This window comes from Megalops cyprinoides, chromosome 7, assembly GCF_013368585.1.
Source record: "Megalops cyprinoides isolate fMegCyp1 chromosome 7, fMegCyp1.pri, whole genome shotgun sequence".
In the NCBI taxonomy this organism is placed as follows: Eukaryota; Metazoa; Chordata; class Actinopteri; order Elopiformes; family Megalopidae; genus Megalops; species Megalops cyprinoides.
The window spans coordinates 36598576-36617423 of record NC_050589.1 but is presented as its reverse complement, the minus strand read 5'-3'; the positions used below and the strand labels follow the sequence as shown (position 1 = coordinate 36617423).

The 18848-nt window shown below is 41.5% G+C and overlaps 1 protein-coding gene across 1 annotated transcript; it reads left to right on the top strand.

The window, feature by feature from the left end:
- Positions 1-6493: 6493 nt before the first annotated feature.
- On the top strand, positions 6494-11892 carry arf3a (ADP-ribosylation factor 3a). The gene is made up of 5 exons (XM_036532903.1): positions 6494-6563; positions 9194-9462; positions 10531-10641; positions 11013-11137; positions 11731-11892. The coding sequence occupies exons 2-5, from the start codon at positions 9315-9317 to the stop codon at positions 11890-11892; spliced, it is 546 nt and encodes a 181-aa protein (XP_036388796.1). The 5' UTR covers positions 6494-6563; positions 9194-9314.
- The last annotated feature ends 6956 nt before the right edge of the window (positions 11893-18848 follow it).

The following is an 18848-nucleotide window of genomic DNA, read 5'->3' as shown; positions in this document are numbered from 1 at the left end:
AAATGTATTTAATGTGAAGGGCAATGGAGCTAGAGCTTCTGAATAAGACACAATTACTGTAAAAGTAAATGTTAGTTGGCTGCTAGTGGAGGATATGTACTTTAAATGACAAGCTCCGGAGTCATTAAAAAAGGATTCAGGAGTTTTATTTAAAGGTAAGGTCTTTGCCTTCTCTCACTGGCTGCCACTACTTCACTTTGAATGTTGTGAGCAGACAGAGTTTTACCTGTGAAGGCTTGGATTAGAAGTACAATAACCATGGGTTTGGATCACAATTCTGATGCCTGTTTGAAGTGCCCTTCCTTCACTGACAATACGCTAATCGCCCTGGGAGGTTTTGGATTGGTCAATATCTGCTTCAATCGGTTATGCCTGTGATTTTGAGAATTGCGCTTATCTTTGTTTTTTTAAGCCCTGCTGAGGTATGGGAGACACACCAGAATCATAATGTTAAGGTACTGAGGACACCAGGGTCCTACTCTGTGTTGCCCTTGGCCATCTTCAGGATTATCTTTTATTTTTTTGTGCAGACCCATAACTGACCCCAGAATTGTTTCACCAAACAGATGTTAACCACTGCTACACCAACCTCATGGATTTATCTTCTGCTACAAAGTCAAATCTGATGCTTGGAGGAGGATGGACATTGTATTTTTCTTGATTTCTAGATTACAGCACTGATGACAGTCATATAACAAGAAGTCATTTTTCATGTTTCATTTTATGTCTTTCATGTGGACAATATATCTGATATTATGGATTTAAATAATAAATGCATTTTTGTAATGCCTGCCTTATATTAATCACTGCGAGAAAATTAGTTCTCTTTCGTTTGTTAGCTAATCATGTTAGTTTAATTAGCTACATTATAAATTAAGGAAGATACTGTGACAAACTGATTTAATCTCAGCACCCCTAAATATAATAATAATAAGAATAATAATAATATCATATTTATTATTCTTATTATTCATATTCTTATTGTTATCATTATTATCATTGTTATTATTATTATTATTATTATTATTATTATTTTCTGAAATCATTTTTAGCCCTCTAACGTTAGATTTTGCGAACTTGTCTGTTAGAGACGGGAAAAATAATTTCAGGTTCAAATGGCTTTATTTAAACAGGTTTAATGTCCAGTATTCTTTATAAAGTCATGATGCTACACACTCCGGTATAGTAGGTGGCGGCATGCACCTTGAACGTTGGTAGTCCGCCACGCCAGTGATAGGAGAAGGAGAAGAAGAAGTAGGTTAGAGAATTTCATTTGCGCCGATGTGAAACACAAGTAAGTTGAAACGTTAGCAAATAAAATTGCTGAATGTTCTGAGAACGTTGGGTCAAATCGGTCTCTGTTACTGTGACTTATACCACGGCTTGGTTAAATACTCGTTTCTGATTGACAGGAGGGGTGTACATTATTTCCCAGTAAATGCACGGCTATGAAGTAGTTCCAGTGAAAGTGGCCTTATCACCGTTAATTATCACCGAAATTAATACGCAAACTCATTCAATTTTACTGAAGATTCCATTTGCAACCGAACATAATGGCAACATTGTAATAACATTAGATAACGTTATAGTTAACAACAACATAGCCAGAGCATCAACAAAGTTACATCGCCAACAGAGCCATGTTGGCTTCCCCGCTGGACCGCATCACACCACCCTGTCGTGGTTTATTTCCAAAGAACTGCACCGCCAGTCGTGGTTTATTCCTTACTTAGAAAGTGTCTGGTTCCATGGTGTGAACAGTGTCAAAGAACGTTAGCTGACGTAGTTCGCTAGAGATTATCGGCTAATGTTATCTTTCTGAGCTAGTCTGCTTGCACAGTTGCCAGCTAAGGAGCTAACTGATGAACTTTATTATTTTAAAGTAGTCACAATGTTCCTTATTCTGATAGAATTGGACTTTATGGTATATTTACAGTGCATTTATGGACAGTGAATTGAAGCATTGGAACAAACCCTGACTCATTGGAAATGTCTGTGTTTCCATAAATGGATATACGATTTTTAAAATTAATTTATTTATTTTAAAAGAAAACGGCCAGGTTCAGGTGACAGAGTAAGGTCAAAATGCCGTTACCTCACCGCATTGCCCACAACAACCCAATATTCAATTAGAATGATATTATAAATTGATATGGATCAATTTATATGTTTTATTAGATTATAAATTCTCTGTTTGGTTGTTACATTTGCCTTTCTGTTTGCAGCACAAAGAGGGAGAGAGGAGGATAGAGAGGGAGAGAAGGAGAGAGAGCAGGATGGAGTTGGCTAAAAGAGAGAGAGAGAGAGAGAGAGCAAGAAAAATATTTGTGGTGTAAAACTCATGTTACTAGTAATTCATTAAAAGTATTATTGTTGTAAATTAAAATATCATATATACAAAAATATTAATATATTAATTGTTATCCAGTGAAATGAGTGATTTAGCAGGGGGGTTGCACACTTTTGCAAGGCACTGTATGCATGTCACATTCTCATTAGGGGCTGAGCCCCCTGAAAGGTCTGATGCTAGAATCGCCCCTGCCCAAAATCAACTTTAGCAGCTTGCCAGACACCGGGTATAATGTGTTGTTTAAAGGGTAATGAACAAAAGTTCTTCTAACTAGCTAGCTATGAAATACTGATGAATCAGTTCAAAAGACCATGAAAAAATGCCATGAACTTTGACTTATACAGTATAAGCACACAGGGAGCTTTTTCAGATACACTCGCTATAAATGCAGTGCCTGCTCTGGATAACCATGCTAAGACAGGTGCTTTTGGCTTCATTGGAATTGGGCTGTAGTGTCCAAATGGCTAATATGACCCACATGGAAATATTCAGGGTGAAACTATGTTTGGGAGAGTTGCTGATTCAGCATTTTTGGTCACAGCAGCAATCAGGACTTGCAGAGAGAGCATAGCTGTTGGTGCATGCCAACTGCATGGTCAGGAGTAAGGCGCTGTGGCAGAGGGGCCATTTCTGAAAGTGCACCGACACTCCAGGGAGTAATGAGGAAAGGGCCATAGAGTCGTGTTTTGTTTTCCCAGTCTCACAGTCTCAGAGGGGATCTGCTGTACAGGATTCACAGCCAAGGAAGGTTGCGCCATGTGTCGTGCAGAACGGTGTGTCCCTGCCTGCACAGCTGCCATCGAGAAAGTGATTTACATCCAGCTTAGAACACAGAGTGCTGCTTTATTAAACTGAAAACATCCCCACGGATATGACAATAAAAATAACAACTATTATTATTATTATTGTTATCAATATTATCATTACTGTTATTATTATTATTGTTATGAGGCAGACACTCTTGTAAAAGCAACTGTGAGAGTAATAAGGCAACTTACAGGGCTGTCAAGGCAAGGTAAATATAATGCGTATAAGTGATGCAAAAACAAGGGGAAAAGGTACAGAACAGCAAGTGCTGAGCCTCTGTGATACGTGTAAAGCATATAACCAGAATGACACCAGTGTGCCTATAAAAATGATACTAAGGAAAAACTGTCATAACCTGATAGTATAGAAAGTGCTTATCAAAGCCATTCTGCCCTCCAACACCAGGAACTTACACACATCCAGTATGATTTCACACCATAGATGGACTATGAAACTCTAGGTGCCATTCTTGATACAAATCTTTTGCTGTGGCAGTGGATGGGTTGAGGAGTTCATTAAATAAGACTGACCATTTTCTACATTGAGCAGGCTCCTCCTGATATGCTCGTCAGAGAGAGCATATGGGAGAAGAGGGGGGATAGACAAACTGCTAAAAGCGAGAGGTATGGAATGACAGGGGGACCAAATCTCTGGTTTGCATTTTTCCATCCTTTATTGTTTCACTCTGTTGTTCCCTGGAGCTGCAGCGAAAGGGAATTTCCTGCCGTTGTTTCTTCCCATGTGTGACACAGAGAGGTTGGAGGACCCTGAATCTTTCTCTCCCCCTATCTCTGTCTCTGTTTTCTCTCTCTCTCTCTCTCTCTCTTTCCTTTTCTTTCTCTCTCTCTCCCTCTGTCACACTCCTTCTCTCTGTCCCTATCTCTTCCTCTGTCTCTGTTTCTCTATCTATCTCACTCTCCTTCTCTGACTCTGTCACTGCAGTCGCTGACACATACACAACACACATGGACTGCTCTTTTGGTAATCAGAACCAGACACTGCTCTTAAAGGAGGGGGGGGGGGGGGGGGGGGGGGGATGGAAGGAGGGATTGAAATAGAGGCTGTTCTGACATACTACTCTATGGTGCATTTGTCTGCCCATGCCACACACTAGGTGGAATTACAAATATATACAATGATGCATTTAAATAGGTATGTATAGATTTGTTCCACTCCACCCAACCTGTAAAATAATTAGTTGCTTAATTAGCAACTTATTCACATCTTTTCATAAGAATAATATCGTTTTTTACATTTCCTCCAGCTCCACAAATATGAGAGGGAGAGCGAGGGGGAGAGAAAGAGAGAGAGAGAGAAACAAACAAAAAATGCAACAGAATCTGTATAAATAAACAGCTGGAAACATCTGTTCACAGACCCCCCCCCCCCCCCCATCCCCCCACCCCTTCTATTTCTGATGTGGGATGGGGGGGGGGGCAAATGCTAAGATCCAGCTACCCAAAACATCAAAGCCCTTTCTTCAATGTGCAAGACCTCATTAGTTCTGCAAGCATAACCGACGAGACTTCTGATTGTGTATTGCTGGGGTGCATTTTGGCAAACACTTCAGAAACGTTCTTTCATTTATAACCCCAAACCTGCCCCCCCCCCCCCAGTTCACCTACCACTACCCCAAACCAACTGTAACCCGCCTATAACCCCCGATCTGTAACTCCCCATGCACATACATGCGCACACACCACATGCTCCCAACACTCATCACTCCACCCCATAATCTGGGACGCAGCTGCAAACATCTGCTCTACTCTGAGCTTTGCTCTCTTTCTCTGCCCCCAACTGCTGGACTCATACACACATCACTCACAGACCCATTGACAACGAATGCAGCATGTGCATGAGCTGGGACACTCCCAACTAAACATGCTGTATGTTCCATGGGGCTCAGTCCCTTATCTCCTGCAACTCATGGCTAGCCTTACAGGGCATGTAGTAGGTGACTGTATCCAGAGGGGACAGGCTTGAACTCCAGGTATCATGTCCATGACCAGGGTAATTAACAAGACTTATTTTGGCATACATCCAGAAGTATAGATGGATAGTCAATTTGACACACTATACGAAACAAACAATATGCAGTATCTCTGAAGGAGTATCTGCTAAGTAAAGAAAAAACACAAATGGTCATGGTATACCAGTCCACTTAAACATGCAACACAGAAATGAAATAGAGGCAACAGAAATAGAATTAAGCAAAGACCCCTGAGTTCCCTGCTTTAACCCCTTCTCTCACTCTCTCTCATGCATTTGTAAATTTACAATCTAACTAGTAAGGAACAAAATCATGTTAAAAGAGTTAGTCAAAATAGTAGCAATATACAGCTAAAGGAGAATCCTCATGCTTGGAAGAGACAGATAGATAAAAGATGTCAGTCTTTCAGAATTCAAGTATTTTGTGGCTTATTGTGATAACATTACCTGCAAGATGTGTGATTTACTCACTGTATGCTATTTTGATTTAGAAGTCCATGCAGGCCTACGTCTAAATGTGGAGCATTTGCAGACAAAAGTAGTTAAGCCTGCTATTCACGTCGATCTGCAAAGTAAACAGTACATTAGTTAAAATATTGCTTGGGCTATTTGTCAATATTCTGTTTCCACAGCGGAACCACATGACACATTGGTTATGTTGAAATGTTTGGTTTTGTTTTCAATACTTTCCATTGGGCTATACTGCTGAGTGAAGGGCTGCCAATTTTCCCATGACCCCAGACTAGACTCTCAGTGCTATTGGTTTGATTTGCTACTTGATTTGATTCCCTTGTATCCCTCATGCCTTGTCACAAATGACGCAAATTCGTAGCTAGAGCTGCCAAAGTTTCCCACTTGGCAGGCGTTAACAAGTTACTTATTAATAGTGGATTTTTAACTGAATAATTAATGATCACGTTTGCCCGCTGGAGGCCATTTTCTCTTAAAAATTAATGGCCCTGATTTACATCTACGTCCGATGGTACTTTGATATTATCTGGGTCAAACTCAGATTCAGGTGAAAAGTTAAACGCAAGCTAACACCACTCGTACGCACATGCGGCTGGTTAATGTTCTTATATTAGCTAGCTATCTGGCTAAACACCGTATCACTAGTTCTCATTCATTTCAACACACGTAATTAGTCAGTTAGCTGAGTTTCAGACGCCAAACTTCACAAATACATCATCAGTGAAAGACTTCATGCGTTTGACCATACACTAGCGTCTGCTAGGAACACTATGTCTAATGTAAAAGCTTCTGTTAATTTAGCTGGACAGCATTTCGCCTCTCCGAAGACCATTTGAAGTATGATTCTCGCGAGATTTCAGAGTCCTGTGTTTCAACATGAAAGTAACTGGAAGTATCGCGAGATCTGGTCTTGCTTGTCCGAGTACGGCTTGTATCGCTGTTGGAGGTGAGTGAAGATGCGGGTGTGGACGAATGACAAAATGATGTGACATAATAATCAACAGAATTTGTAGATAACATTAGCCATTTACAATTAATTTTTGAAACTGATATTTTGTAGTCGTCGTGTCATGTTACAGCAGCTAAGATTTATAACGAACGAAAATGTGTTTTGGAATTGTCGCCAGCTGGCTAAGTAGCTAGCTAGCTAACGCTAGCTGTAAACTGCTTGCTTGCGGAGTCGTGACTTCAGCGAATGAAAGATGTGGATTAAGACGGAATGCTAGCTAGGTTGTAATGGTGTGCAATATTTTACACGTTTATATGTGGGTAGGAATTTGATTCATGAAGTTAATACACGTCTATAAGTGAAAACAAACGGACGATTAATAAATATGATTAGCTGGCCAGACAGATTCCTCTAAATGTAACGTTATAATAATTAAAGACAGCTAGTTAGCTAGCTAGCTGAAGTGCTCTTGCCCGATTGCACATCTTTCAAATACGATGGTACATTATTTTTATTGTCACAGAAGACAGCATCTTTGATATAACAGGAAAAAGTGCGAATTGTGCAGTACGTAATGTATTTGCTACAGCTGGATTAGGTGTAGCCTACGGTTAGGAGAATCTTTTTGCACCGGTTCTTGGCCAAGTCCTTTAGGTGAACTGATTTAAAATCAAGTGTGAAGATGGCTAATAACAGTACATCGTACTGTATTGTATTAGCTTCAGGCCACGCTTAGTGCAGTGGTTAGCGACCATTTTAATATATTTACACATGCTCATTGTATACATTTGAGCATCTAGACTATTATAAAGGATTGAAATATTGAATAACACCCACATGTTCATGTAGGATTTGTCTGCAGGATGCAGCATTGACTTGCTTAATTAACTTAATTAACAGTAGGCTACAATACATATCAATGTATGACATACATGACTGTGCAGAACATGAGCATGTTATTGCATACGAATTTGTATCCCTCAGCTGACATGTTAGTGGACATCAATTTTGATACTGATGTCATTAACCAACATCAGCAAAACCGAAACTTAGATATGGCAAAATTCTGTAGAAAAGCCTTTCCCAAACCTCTCCTGGAGGACCCCTTGTCCTGCATGTTTGATCATTTAAATCAGCTGTCAGCTGTGTTGGAGTAGGGAGATGTCTAAAACATGCAGGACAAGGGGTCCTCCGGGAGAGGTTTGGAAAACAGTGCTTTAGAATTTAACGTTAAATCAGTGTAGCAGTTCTTCATTCTTCATGCACTCAATAAAAAAAAAAGAACGACTGAGAAAAGTGACTAAAGAGAACATACCAAACAGTAAGTCTGAGAAACAAAGACTACAGGTTTCTGTCACATTGCCAAATTAAGGACCAGTTTAAGCCAAACCGTGAAAAATTAGGCATTGGCCTCTTCTTTTTCTGGAGACTTTGTATATCAGTCATTGTGGTGTTTGGCATGGACACAGTTTGTTGCAGGTCACTTTTTCGAGCGTTCTTTTCAATGAATCCATTCGCTTTAAGTGGGACAAGAAGAAACTAGGAGCACTGTGTCTTGTTATAGAAAATTAACTGTCTTTGATAAAATCTGATATTTTTTATTGGTTGTGAGTTGCTTCAGCCTTTCTCTGTCTCCATCTTCCATGGCAGATAACCAGGCTTTGAGTCTCTGTGTGACAAAGGCATCATTCCAGCAGGATTTGCAAAACGTAAAAGGAGTCAGGCAGCTGCACTAGGCAGACTAGCTTCTCATATTGGAGTAAGGTGTTCTGTTTACATGTTTAGAGTATCACATTTGTGACTAAAGTCTGGATTCATTCCTGTCACATTGTGATTTGGACCAACACATTTTAAACAGTGTAAAATTTTAAATATATGTAGGCCTACACAACATTTAATCATGGGCATATTACTGTTCCAGTACTATTTTTTACTTTAGGACATGCTTTCATTACATGCCCTGTATATCTCATACTATACAGTAACCATGGCAGATGAGTAGTTTGTTCTCAATAAGGGCGTCTGACAAATATTAGTAAAAATAATTGTAAATGAAATGGTTTGTGATTGTCCTCATTGAGCAATAAAATGTTGGAGCTCTTTAGAAATTTGGCTCAATGTCTTTGCTGGGTGACAGCTTCATTAGAAAGACAGTGACAGTTCTAAAATGAGTGCCAAATGCAGGTGATAGGCTTGCTTGTGACTGTGTGTGTGTATGTGTGTCTCCTTCTTTGTATGGAGGGTGACAAATTTGTCATCTTGTTGCAGAAGTTTAGCACAAGTAGTCAGATGATCAGAACCTTACAGTGAGGGCAGATTCCAAAAGACAGCAGCGGTTGCTGTTGGGCTGAAATGTATTATGGGATTGCTCACTCTGTACAACATTCAGAAAAAGACAGCATAACCAAAATTACAATATATATTTCTCATGTTTGGTTTTAAACCTTCTATTCTTTGCCTTAACAGTCATAAGATGTTATGTGGTAAGGTTCTTATTAAACCAAAAAGTACTCCTTAGTAAATAAAGGTAGAACCCAAAATGTATTGGTGAAAATGCTGCAAACACCATGGACAGTCATAGTCTTCTTTCTGTTCTCTTCTTTCACACTTTCACACTCTTTTTGCAGACTGAAGGTTCATTGGACGAGCAAGGCCCTGCTCAGGACTAGTAGTCTTTGCCGGGAGCTGCTGCCAACCCATAATTCTAGAAAGCTTGTGGATTGTTGCCAGGGAGGCTCTGCAGCAATTATGGGGAACATCTTTGGAAACCTGCTGAAGACCCTAATAGGGAAGAAAGAGATGCGGATCCTGATGGTGGGGCTGGACGCAGCAGGGAAGACCACCATCCTGTACAAGCTGAAGCTGGGAGAGATCGTCACCACCATCCCCACCATCGGTACGCTCCTCACACTGTGACCTCTGGCAGGCCCAAGGTTGTACAGAGGGGGGCCCACTCCAAGTCTGAGTTTGTATAGCATGCAGCTGACTAACTTACATTTACATTTACATATATTAATTTGGCAGATGCTTTTATCCAAAGTGACTTACAAGTGAGGCAGAGTACAACACAAGTGGAAAACCATACAAAGAGTCACAAGAATAGAAGTGCTGCATGACCAAGTTTCAATAGGTGGGCAGAGAAGATACAAGCTAGCTGGTGGAGACACAAGTGCATTCAACTATTAATTTTTTTAAAGGAAACAGAGTTTAGGACATGAGAAATTGCTTTAGGTTGTAGCGATTCAGGTGATCAGATGAGTGCGCAAGAGCTGTGTCTTCAGATGTTTCTTAAAAATGGTGAGGGATCCGGCAGAATGGATGAAGTGTAGAAGGTCATTATTCCACCAATGGGGGACAACGGCAGAGACAGTTCTGCATAGTGATTTTGGGACCACCAGATGCTGTTTGGTAGCAGTGGGGGGTGGGTGGGGCTATGCTCGTTGTAGAGTATTCAGGTAGCTAGGTGTAGCTTTGTTGGCTGTTCTGAACACAAGCAACAAGGCCAGTGAAGGGAGACAAAGAGAGGTGTAACATGGGCCCACTTTGGCTTGTTTATAACTTTGATTTATTAGTGTGGCTAGTTGAAAAGGTATGAAGGGTGTTCGATCAGAAGATTAGACCTGTGAAAACTTAATGACATTTCCTGAATACCTGATATTATGACATGACCATCAAAGCCCCCAGGCTCAAAATGACAGTGTTTATAAACGTATTGAGTTCATTTCAGTTTCTGTGTCATGAAGCAGCTTGATATACAAGTACATCCTTGGGCCACTAGCCAAAATCTTTCTCTTTTAATGCTGGGTGTAAAACGAACAAGTAATTAGAATGTTTTTAAGTCTTTGATGTGACTGCAGTGGGGACTGAAGTTCTGGCTTTGCCTTCACAAGATCAACAGCTTTATGTAAAAGCCAGTCTTGCATTCTGTTGGTCAGTAAGCGCTGTGTTGCTCTCCCCTGTTCAGGGTTCAACGTGGAGACGGTGGAGTATAAGAACATCAGCTTCACTGTGTGGGATGTGGGCGGCCAGGACAAGATCCGGCCGCTGTGGAGGCACTACTTCCAGAACACACAGGGTGAGCCGAGAGTGGACATGGGCTATCACAGACATTAGCCTGCTGTATGATAAGGTGACCTCTTCAGGACCATGGCCAGAGCCTGTTCTTTCAAGAAAAGTATGGCTGCAGAAAAGCAGTTTTGTCCAAAGTGTTTGCTGATGTGAAATCCCCAGCTAAAGGTGTGGCACGCTTCGCACTACAACACTCATTTCATTTGTTACTATCCATGCAACACCAAATACACACACGTTCCAAATACAGTGTGAGTCCAACATATTCACATTTCAGTCTTATGAAAATAATTCTGTCTTGCTAGTTAAAACTGAAAGGAGCAGTGGACGATCCTGTGCGCACTCTGCCTGTGCAGCTGACTGTGAGTCTGCCCCCAGGTCTGATCTTTGTGGTGGACAGTAACGACCGAGAGCGGGTGAATGAGGCGCGGGAGGAGCTAATGAGGATGCTTGCTGAGGACGAGCTGCGGGACGCTGTGCTCCTCGTCTTCGCCAACAAGCAGGCACGTCCCTTCCCCACTCTCCCTTTTACTTCTTCCCCCGTATTAACACCCTGTCACCTCCTCTCGCATTTTAACACCATGTCATCACCTCCCCCATTTTAACACCCTGTCACCTCCTCTCGCGTTTTAAGATTCCGTCACCTCCTTCCCTGTTTTAACACCCTGTCACCTCTAATTTTTTAACACCTGTCATCTCTTCTCCCATTTTTAACACCCTGTCACCTCCTCTTGCGTTTTCAAATCCTGTCGCCTCCTCCCACATATTAACACCCTGTCACCTCCTTCCCTGTTTTAATACCCTGCCATCTCCTCCCCCGTTTTAACACCCTGTCACCTCCTTGCCTGTCTTAATACCCTGCCATCTCCTCCCCCATGTTAACACCCTGTCACCTTGCCTGTCTTAATACCCTGCCATCTCCTCCCCGTTGTAACACCCTGTCACCTCCTCTTGCATTTTAAAACCCTGTCATCTCCTCCCCCATATTAACACCCTGTCACCTCCTTCCCTGTTTTAATACCCTGCCATCTCCTCTAGTTTTTATTTGACTCCTTTCTCCCTGTATAACACTCTGTCTCTATCCCTTGCTCTGCAGGATCTTCCCAATGCCATGAACGCAGCAGAGATCACTGACAAGCTGGGTCTCCACTCCCTGCGCCACCGCAACTGGTACATCCAGGCCACCTGCGCCACCAGTGGCGACGGCCTCTATGAGGGGCTGGACTGGCTGGCCAATCAGCTGAAGAACAAGAAGTGAGGCGGGGCTTGTGGGAGGGAGGAAGTGGGTGGGACCAGAGCAGGAAGTCTTTAAGGCATGGAAGTGGCTGTTGTTTTTTTTTGTTGTTGTTGTTGTTGCTCTGTTTACAAGGGTGTATTTGGGGGGGAGGGAGGGGTAGTGAGGAGATGGTCTGAGGGTTCAGATGATCATTTTTAATAACCCAGTAATCTTAGACAGTGGGTTTTGCGTGTGTAATTCCCTGAAACTGATTTTTGCTGTCATTACCTTGTGCACAAGCTCCCGTACAAGTCTGTGAATACTTCTGTGTATCAGTTTCACTACCGCAATACCTCTCCGTCACAGTCAGTTAGTGTTCAAAATTCAGCTCCCACAATCCTCTGTTTTCTGGGTTGGGGTTTGTTAAAACTTGCCATTTACTTTATCCATCTAAGTAGATGTAAACATTCATTATGAGCTTAATTCCATTTAGTAAATACTCAGATTGGGGGGCTCTGTGTAATATCAGAACGCTCAGAGGGAGTCCTTAAGGACTGTGGTAAAGAACCCTTTATTATAGCTGTACATTACATTTTCACGGTTCAGCGCCGGAGTGCGAAGTAGCGGCCAGGGAACTGGGATTTTGACCAGATTGATGCCTTTTCGAATCCCTGGTGGGACCCTTAGATATCTGTGAGTGAGCTACTGTAGTAACAAACTGAAGTAATGTATAATTTACGCACATAAAGCTAAGCAAGTTACTCTGGATAAGAGCATCTGCCAAGGTGGTAAAACATGTTTGTGTTGGGTTTGCAGTGATGCATTGTGTGTGATCAGCAGGATTTAGTCAAAAGCCATGTGCATTAGAAACAAAAATGCGCCAAAATAAACCTGGATCCGATACAACAGCACGATGGCAAAAACCTCTCCCTACAGCATAATGTCTCTGGCTGCCCCTCCTGTAAATGCCCATCCTGTCACTGTCTTAATTTTGCTGCCCCTCTGCTCCCTTCCAGTGGCTGCCCCAGTCAGCAGTCTGAGTAGTTGGAGGGTCTTAGTAAATGAATAGATACCAGTACCCCCGTGAAGCCTGCCATCTTGGTGTAGACTGCAGTAGCTTCCTCAGTCCTTTGGAGCAGTCATAACTGCCATTCCATGTTCCAGGTTTTGCTCTGAATGTGGACAGGTGAATGGATGCATGGAGTGATGGAGTGGGAGAAAGCTAGAGTTTCACTTTCCCACTGTGGAACGCGCTGCTAACAGTGGGCAGATGGAACCCATGACGCCTTTGTTTTCAGCGGGTCTGTGCTAACAAAGACCTGCAAAAAGCTAAGGCGTTACAGTCTAGGTCTGCATGTCTGTCCATCTTCGGGTGGTACATGGCATCCGTGTGTAGTAATGGTTAGAAGGAGTGCTGTTGAACCCTTGAGCAAAATGCCCAACAGATATTGTTTCGAAATAAAAAAAGTGTAAGGTAGTAGCTCACTTAGCCCTGGGTTCACTGCACTCTATGTTTAATGCTTTGGGACAATTTTCAGTGTAAAAAATGCACTATAACAAATAAAATTTGATTGATTTAATTGGTTGATTGATGAAGGCATCTGAAGAAGAGGGATGCAGTAAATGACAGTGTGCGTGATGTGGACAGACAGACGGCCGGATAGACAGACAGTTGGGTTTCTCGATGACTGGAGACACTGGGATTGCAGTGCCATCTTGGGGTCATCCCCCTGCTTGCCTGCCTGAAACACACACTGCATTCACTGCACCTTTAGTCTGTTTTCCTCTTTGGGTGTTCAGTTAGACCAGAAATGCGTCGTCGGACCGAACAATATACTGGATGCATTTTAGCATGTTCATTTGTTAATGTATGTGCTTGATGATTGTATTCATTAAATTTTTTATTTATTCATTTGTGAATATTGTGCAGAAGAATGACCATGAATGAATTGTTTTTTATTTTGTATTAATATTAAGTTATGTTAAGTTAGTTTTGTGTCATTACATGGGGCTTTTTTGTTTTGAGGGGAAAAATCTTTTCATATGATCTCTATAATGTATGAGGTTGATCTTGAATCAAAATTCATTGTCCCTGTAAAATAAAAAGCTGATAAAAAGGATTTTTGATGTCTTTGACTGAGTTTGGAGGAGGGGTTCCTAACAATCATTGAATTTAAATTAAAAGTGTGCCCTGAATGATGGTAAATGAACAATCTAATAATCATCATAGAGAAAATTTGTTTATGATAGCAATATATGCATGCATGTAAAAACAGAATTTTAAGTGTGTTTTATTTAAGGTTACTTTAACATACAAGCTGCTGCTGGCTTGAAATTTTGTCTGACATAAAAACTGTTATTTGGACGCTAATCTATGCCTGAACTAACACACTGCTCCATCCTCATAACGCCACCTTCAAATATGGAATTGCTATTACAGCTTGAGTGCATATATATATATTAATGTTTTGTGAACAATATTCTTACGTTACACTAAATACTGAAAAAAGTAATGTATGAAAGTAATGAATGCTAATGGACAAAGCTGGTAGTTTGGCATTTTGATTATAATTTATCTATTGGTTGATATTAAATGTCTGAGTGGATTAAACACCCGAGTTTCTGTCATGTCAGTTTGTGGTATTGAATGTTTGCTTTTTTTCTTTTTCAAAAAGGAATTGTGAGACTGTTCTTCATGAAAGGTAGACATTCTGCAGTTACACTTCGTGATTCCTCTACCAACAGTAAGGCTCAGCTCTCTGTTAGGGTACATGCTCTGGGTCTGTCTATTTGGTGATCAATTTATTAACCCTTTGTGTGTGTAAAATTACGAGAGATCTTCTGTGTTAAAACAACTACAGTATATTGAACAAATTATTTTTTGTGGCCTTATTGATACTTGCTTTTTACATTGTTGTTTGCAAGTTGAATATTGGAGGCTGAGTATGTAATCAATTCTTTGTGTGCTGCTTCATGAGGCCACATGTTTGCAAAGATGTATTTTTGATTATTTATTCACTACAAGTTTGTGTTTCTTAATGCAAATCAATCTTTTTTTTTACTTCGATTAATATTGGTTCTTGTGTTTTAAAGATTTTTTAGACTTGATGATAGGTTTGGTGCAGGGCGACTCAACTCTGATTCCGGAGGGTTACTGTCTGTGTAGGCCATCCCTCCAGCTTAGTGTTTAACCGCTTGATTCAACAAATCATAATCTTGGTTGAGAGTGATGGTTCTCTAGGGAGAGCTCTGAACACCTGCCACATTCCTTTGGGACTGGAGCTGAGTAGCCCTTGTTGAAGGTCAAATTTTGAGGGCTAGTCTGTGTGAAAATAATGATTATTAATGAAGACATGTAATAACGGGATACAGTGTTTAGTCTCTGGAGCCCCTGTGGCTGCTGTGTTGAAAAATAAAGATTTTTTTTCCCTGACCATTCCTCCAGACTCTGTGTGGCCTTTGTCGGTTTCGGTTGCTTTTCAGATCAGGTTGTGTCCGGTTCTGCATCGGCTCCGGCTGGGCTGTGTGAGGTCTGGAGCTGTGCGGGCTTAGGGTGGAGTTCTGATTGCATTGTATGGAGTTCGGATTACATTGTGGGGCAGCAGTGTAGCATAGTGGTAAGGAGAAGAGCTTGTAACCAAAGGTTTGCTGGTCAATTCCCCACTGGGACACTGTTGCTGGGCAAGGTACTTAACCCAGAACTGCCTCAGTAAATATCAAGCTGTATAAATTGATAACATGTGAAATCAGTAACCTATGTGCAATACTTTGGATAACAGTGTCTGCCAATAAAGTAATAATATTTATTGAGAGGTGCTTCTGATTGGGTTGCGTAGGGTTCTGCTGAAGTGAGGTGTGTTGACGGATGTGTTGAGTGGCCAGAGCTGGGCTAACAGTGAACCCTACCATCTTACATTACTATACATTACATTACATTCATTTACCAGGCACTCTTACCCAGAGCCACTTCCAGCACAAGAGAACAGAAGTGTATGCATTCAAGTTGAATGAGTAACAGTGTCAGACCAGTGAGTGTGAGCACAACACCATTCAAGCATCACCACAAGTTAACTTTTGCTATTCTGAAACCAGACAATCTAGAAAACTAAGGGAAGTTGAGCACGTACACTACCATATATCTCAGTGTCATTAGACTGGGGTCTGACTGGGGTTTGGTCAATATACTGTCCCCCTGGGTCAGTTTGGCCACTTGCCTCAGGTACAGCTGACATACAGCTAATGGAAATGTGGCCATTGGTAGTTCCTGCCATCATTAATGAACACCCCTCCCACCCTTGCCCCTGCCCCCCCACTCCAGTTTGTCTCCAGGGGCGTGACAGCAGTATGTGAGACAGGCCTGGTCCCTGGGCTGGCGGACTCCGCGGCCCCCCTGCAGGGCGGCGACAATAGCGCGGCCTCCGTAGGTGCCATAGCTAGGATTCCCTGCCGTATCCGGGGCTCCCACGGCGACGGTGCAGACACACCGGCAACAGTGTCACAATCGATTCATCAATCTTCTGCTGGAAGGAGGCGGGGGTAAATAGGGGGGGACCCCCCACACCGACCCCCCCCCCCCCCCAGAGACCCCTGTCAGACACTTGCCCAGCAAATCTAAAGAAGGCTTTTGGGTAGCCCTTGGCATTTAAGGGAACACAATAATGGAATTCCTCTGAACAATTATTGCAGTTTAGAGCCATCATCTGCAATCATCAGCTTGCTCTGCGTTTGTGAGAGAAAGTAATTGATTTTGAGCTTTCCTTGCAGGTCACCCTCCTCCCTATTTATTGTGGTGGATATCATGGTATATTAATACCATAATTAAAGGGGGGGGGGGGGTATTGTAATATTTAAGAATTAATTTAAGGTGCTCCATTTTATCATTTGAAAAACATTTATTTTACCTTTAAATTTTAAAAATGTACATTATGGATGTCACCCTAACTGACTTTATTTTGTTAATGAAAATTTTTGTGCTTTATCTGATTTCTTCCTGGGATATGGTTCAGTTTGATGATAAAAGCTTCAGTGTACACTCTCCACATATTTAGTGTAAGGTGCCGAGGTAAGGAGGTCAAGGAGTTTCAAAGCAGCACGGAAAATGCATATTATTTGTTCAAGATTTATATGTCAACATTTCAAAAGCACCTGAGTCTCATCAGACTAAAATAAGACTGAAGCAATATAATGAGTGTGCATTTCTATTTTGCACTTTGAAACGGTATGATGATGAGGGAAAAATGACAACAGAATTTATGTACAATTGGCCTGTGTCTCCCCCTTGTGTATACCGTGGGCATAACAGAATATTTACATTGAGGCAATGGTGGGAGGCAGTATTTCCACTCTCTCTTTCAACCTGCGCCTTGGGACTCAAACACAGAGGGAAACACAAAAATGTGTGTGCCACAGGATCCTGTTTTGGTAGAAATTTCCAGTGCAAAAATTAGTATATTCATACTAGCAACTTAATGAATAATCACTGAATTCCGGATACCCCGATGACTTTTGCCCAACTGTTACATATTAAAGGGTATATTATGAAATACATATATCTATAAATATCAGTAGATTATCCAAAGAATGTAAAAAAATGAAACTCATTGTAATAATTTGCACTGTTCTCGGTATTCCCAGTAGAGGTCGCTCTTTAATAATATCTGCCCATAGCTAGAGATGTCCCCACGTAGATATTCACTTGACGTCAGAAACAGTAAATCTGTTATCTGGGTAGTGCGGATTATTTTGTGGAGATTTGTATGATTAACATTAACGTAATCTAGTGTTGTTTGCATATTAAGATAGAAAACGGCATAAAAGTGCTCATGTTTCACAATAGACACAAAAATGTAAAGCTGAAAGAGTTTTTGATAGTTCTGACAAAATATTTTACAGTGATAATTATGAGTCTTATCGGAAATCCTCCCCTTTTCCCAAAACATTAATTATATATTGCAAAAAACGTAGTCACATGTAGTTAAATGATATGGGTTTCTTTTTCAGTTAGGTCGTGGTGACCACTGAAGTTGATGTCAAAACGCCAATGACAAAATGATTTTGCATGTTCGTGCGCTGGTGTTCATACGTACACGTGCGCCCTCGCCTAAACATCATTAAGTGCGCTCACTGGGTGTTTCTCTTTTTTCTTCCAACGCAAAAGTGAATCAGCCAGGAAATGTACCCTGCCTGTGTCAGTGTATACATTTTTAAATATATATATCGTCCTCAGAGCTGGAGACAAGGAAAACACATGCCAACACTGACGCACTGAACTATTGAACTCACCCGCCTCATTCTATCATTAGTAACTACGAGACTGAATTAAGGGTTGTGTTAGTGTAGTCACATTACAGCACTTTCAGTCAATCGGAAAACAATTTTAGCTCAAAGAGCAAATCGTGTCAGCCTATCGCTATTCCAGTCGTCGTCGAAAGAATGCATTACGGTACCAAGGTTTACGCGTAATGTTTGTGCCAGCTGTGAGCGACCGAATGGAAGAATGCGCCACTACATGTTGCTCTGTTAATAATACTTGGCTCAAAAGCCCTCTTTGCAATGACGCACGCGAGGGAATGCGGAGCGCGCTCTTCTCACTGTAGCGCCTCTGTGGTACTTAAACATGTTCTTGTCCGAATATCAGAAGTCAGTTCACCCATGGACAATGTGCTCATTGTGACAACTTGGTCCATCTGCATCAAAGGAGGAGTGATTCGACGCGGCTGAAGGACAATGCTGCTCTTCACAGCGAACAGGCCGGCCTCTCAGCCCCCTGCCCTCGACGGACCGACAGTATCACTGATAAAAATACCCCCAGATAAAGACTGTACAGGAAAAAACAAGGGGAAAACTACATGTGATTAAGGGAGACAGAGGGTGTAAATAAATTATATTTAGGGGTACTGTCCACTTTTTCAAGAAAATTTTGAGGTTTTTGTTTGTCCTAACAACTCGTTCTCGAGATAGTGGTCAAAACGATTTTAGAATAAGAAACGGACACAGCG

Excerpts from the sequence above, each read along its gene's own strand:
- arf3a (XM_036532903.1), top strand. The coding sequence starts at position 9,315 with ATGGGGAACATCTTTGGAAACCTGCTGAAGACCCTAATAGGGAAGAAA. Across the intron at positions 9,463-10,530 it reads CACCACCATCCCCACCATCG|GGTTCAACGTGGAGACGGTG; the intron begins GTACGCTCCTCA and ends TCCCCTGTTCAG. Across the intron at positions 11,138-11,730 it reads TCGTCTTCGCCAACAAGCAG|GATCTTCCCAATGCCATGAA; the intron begins GCACGTCCCTTC and ends CTTGCTCTGCAG.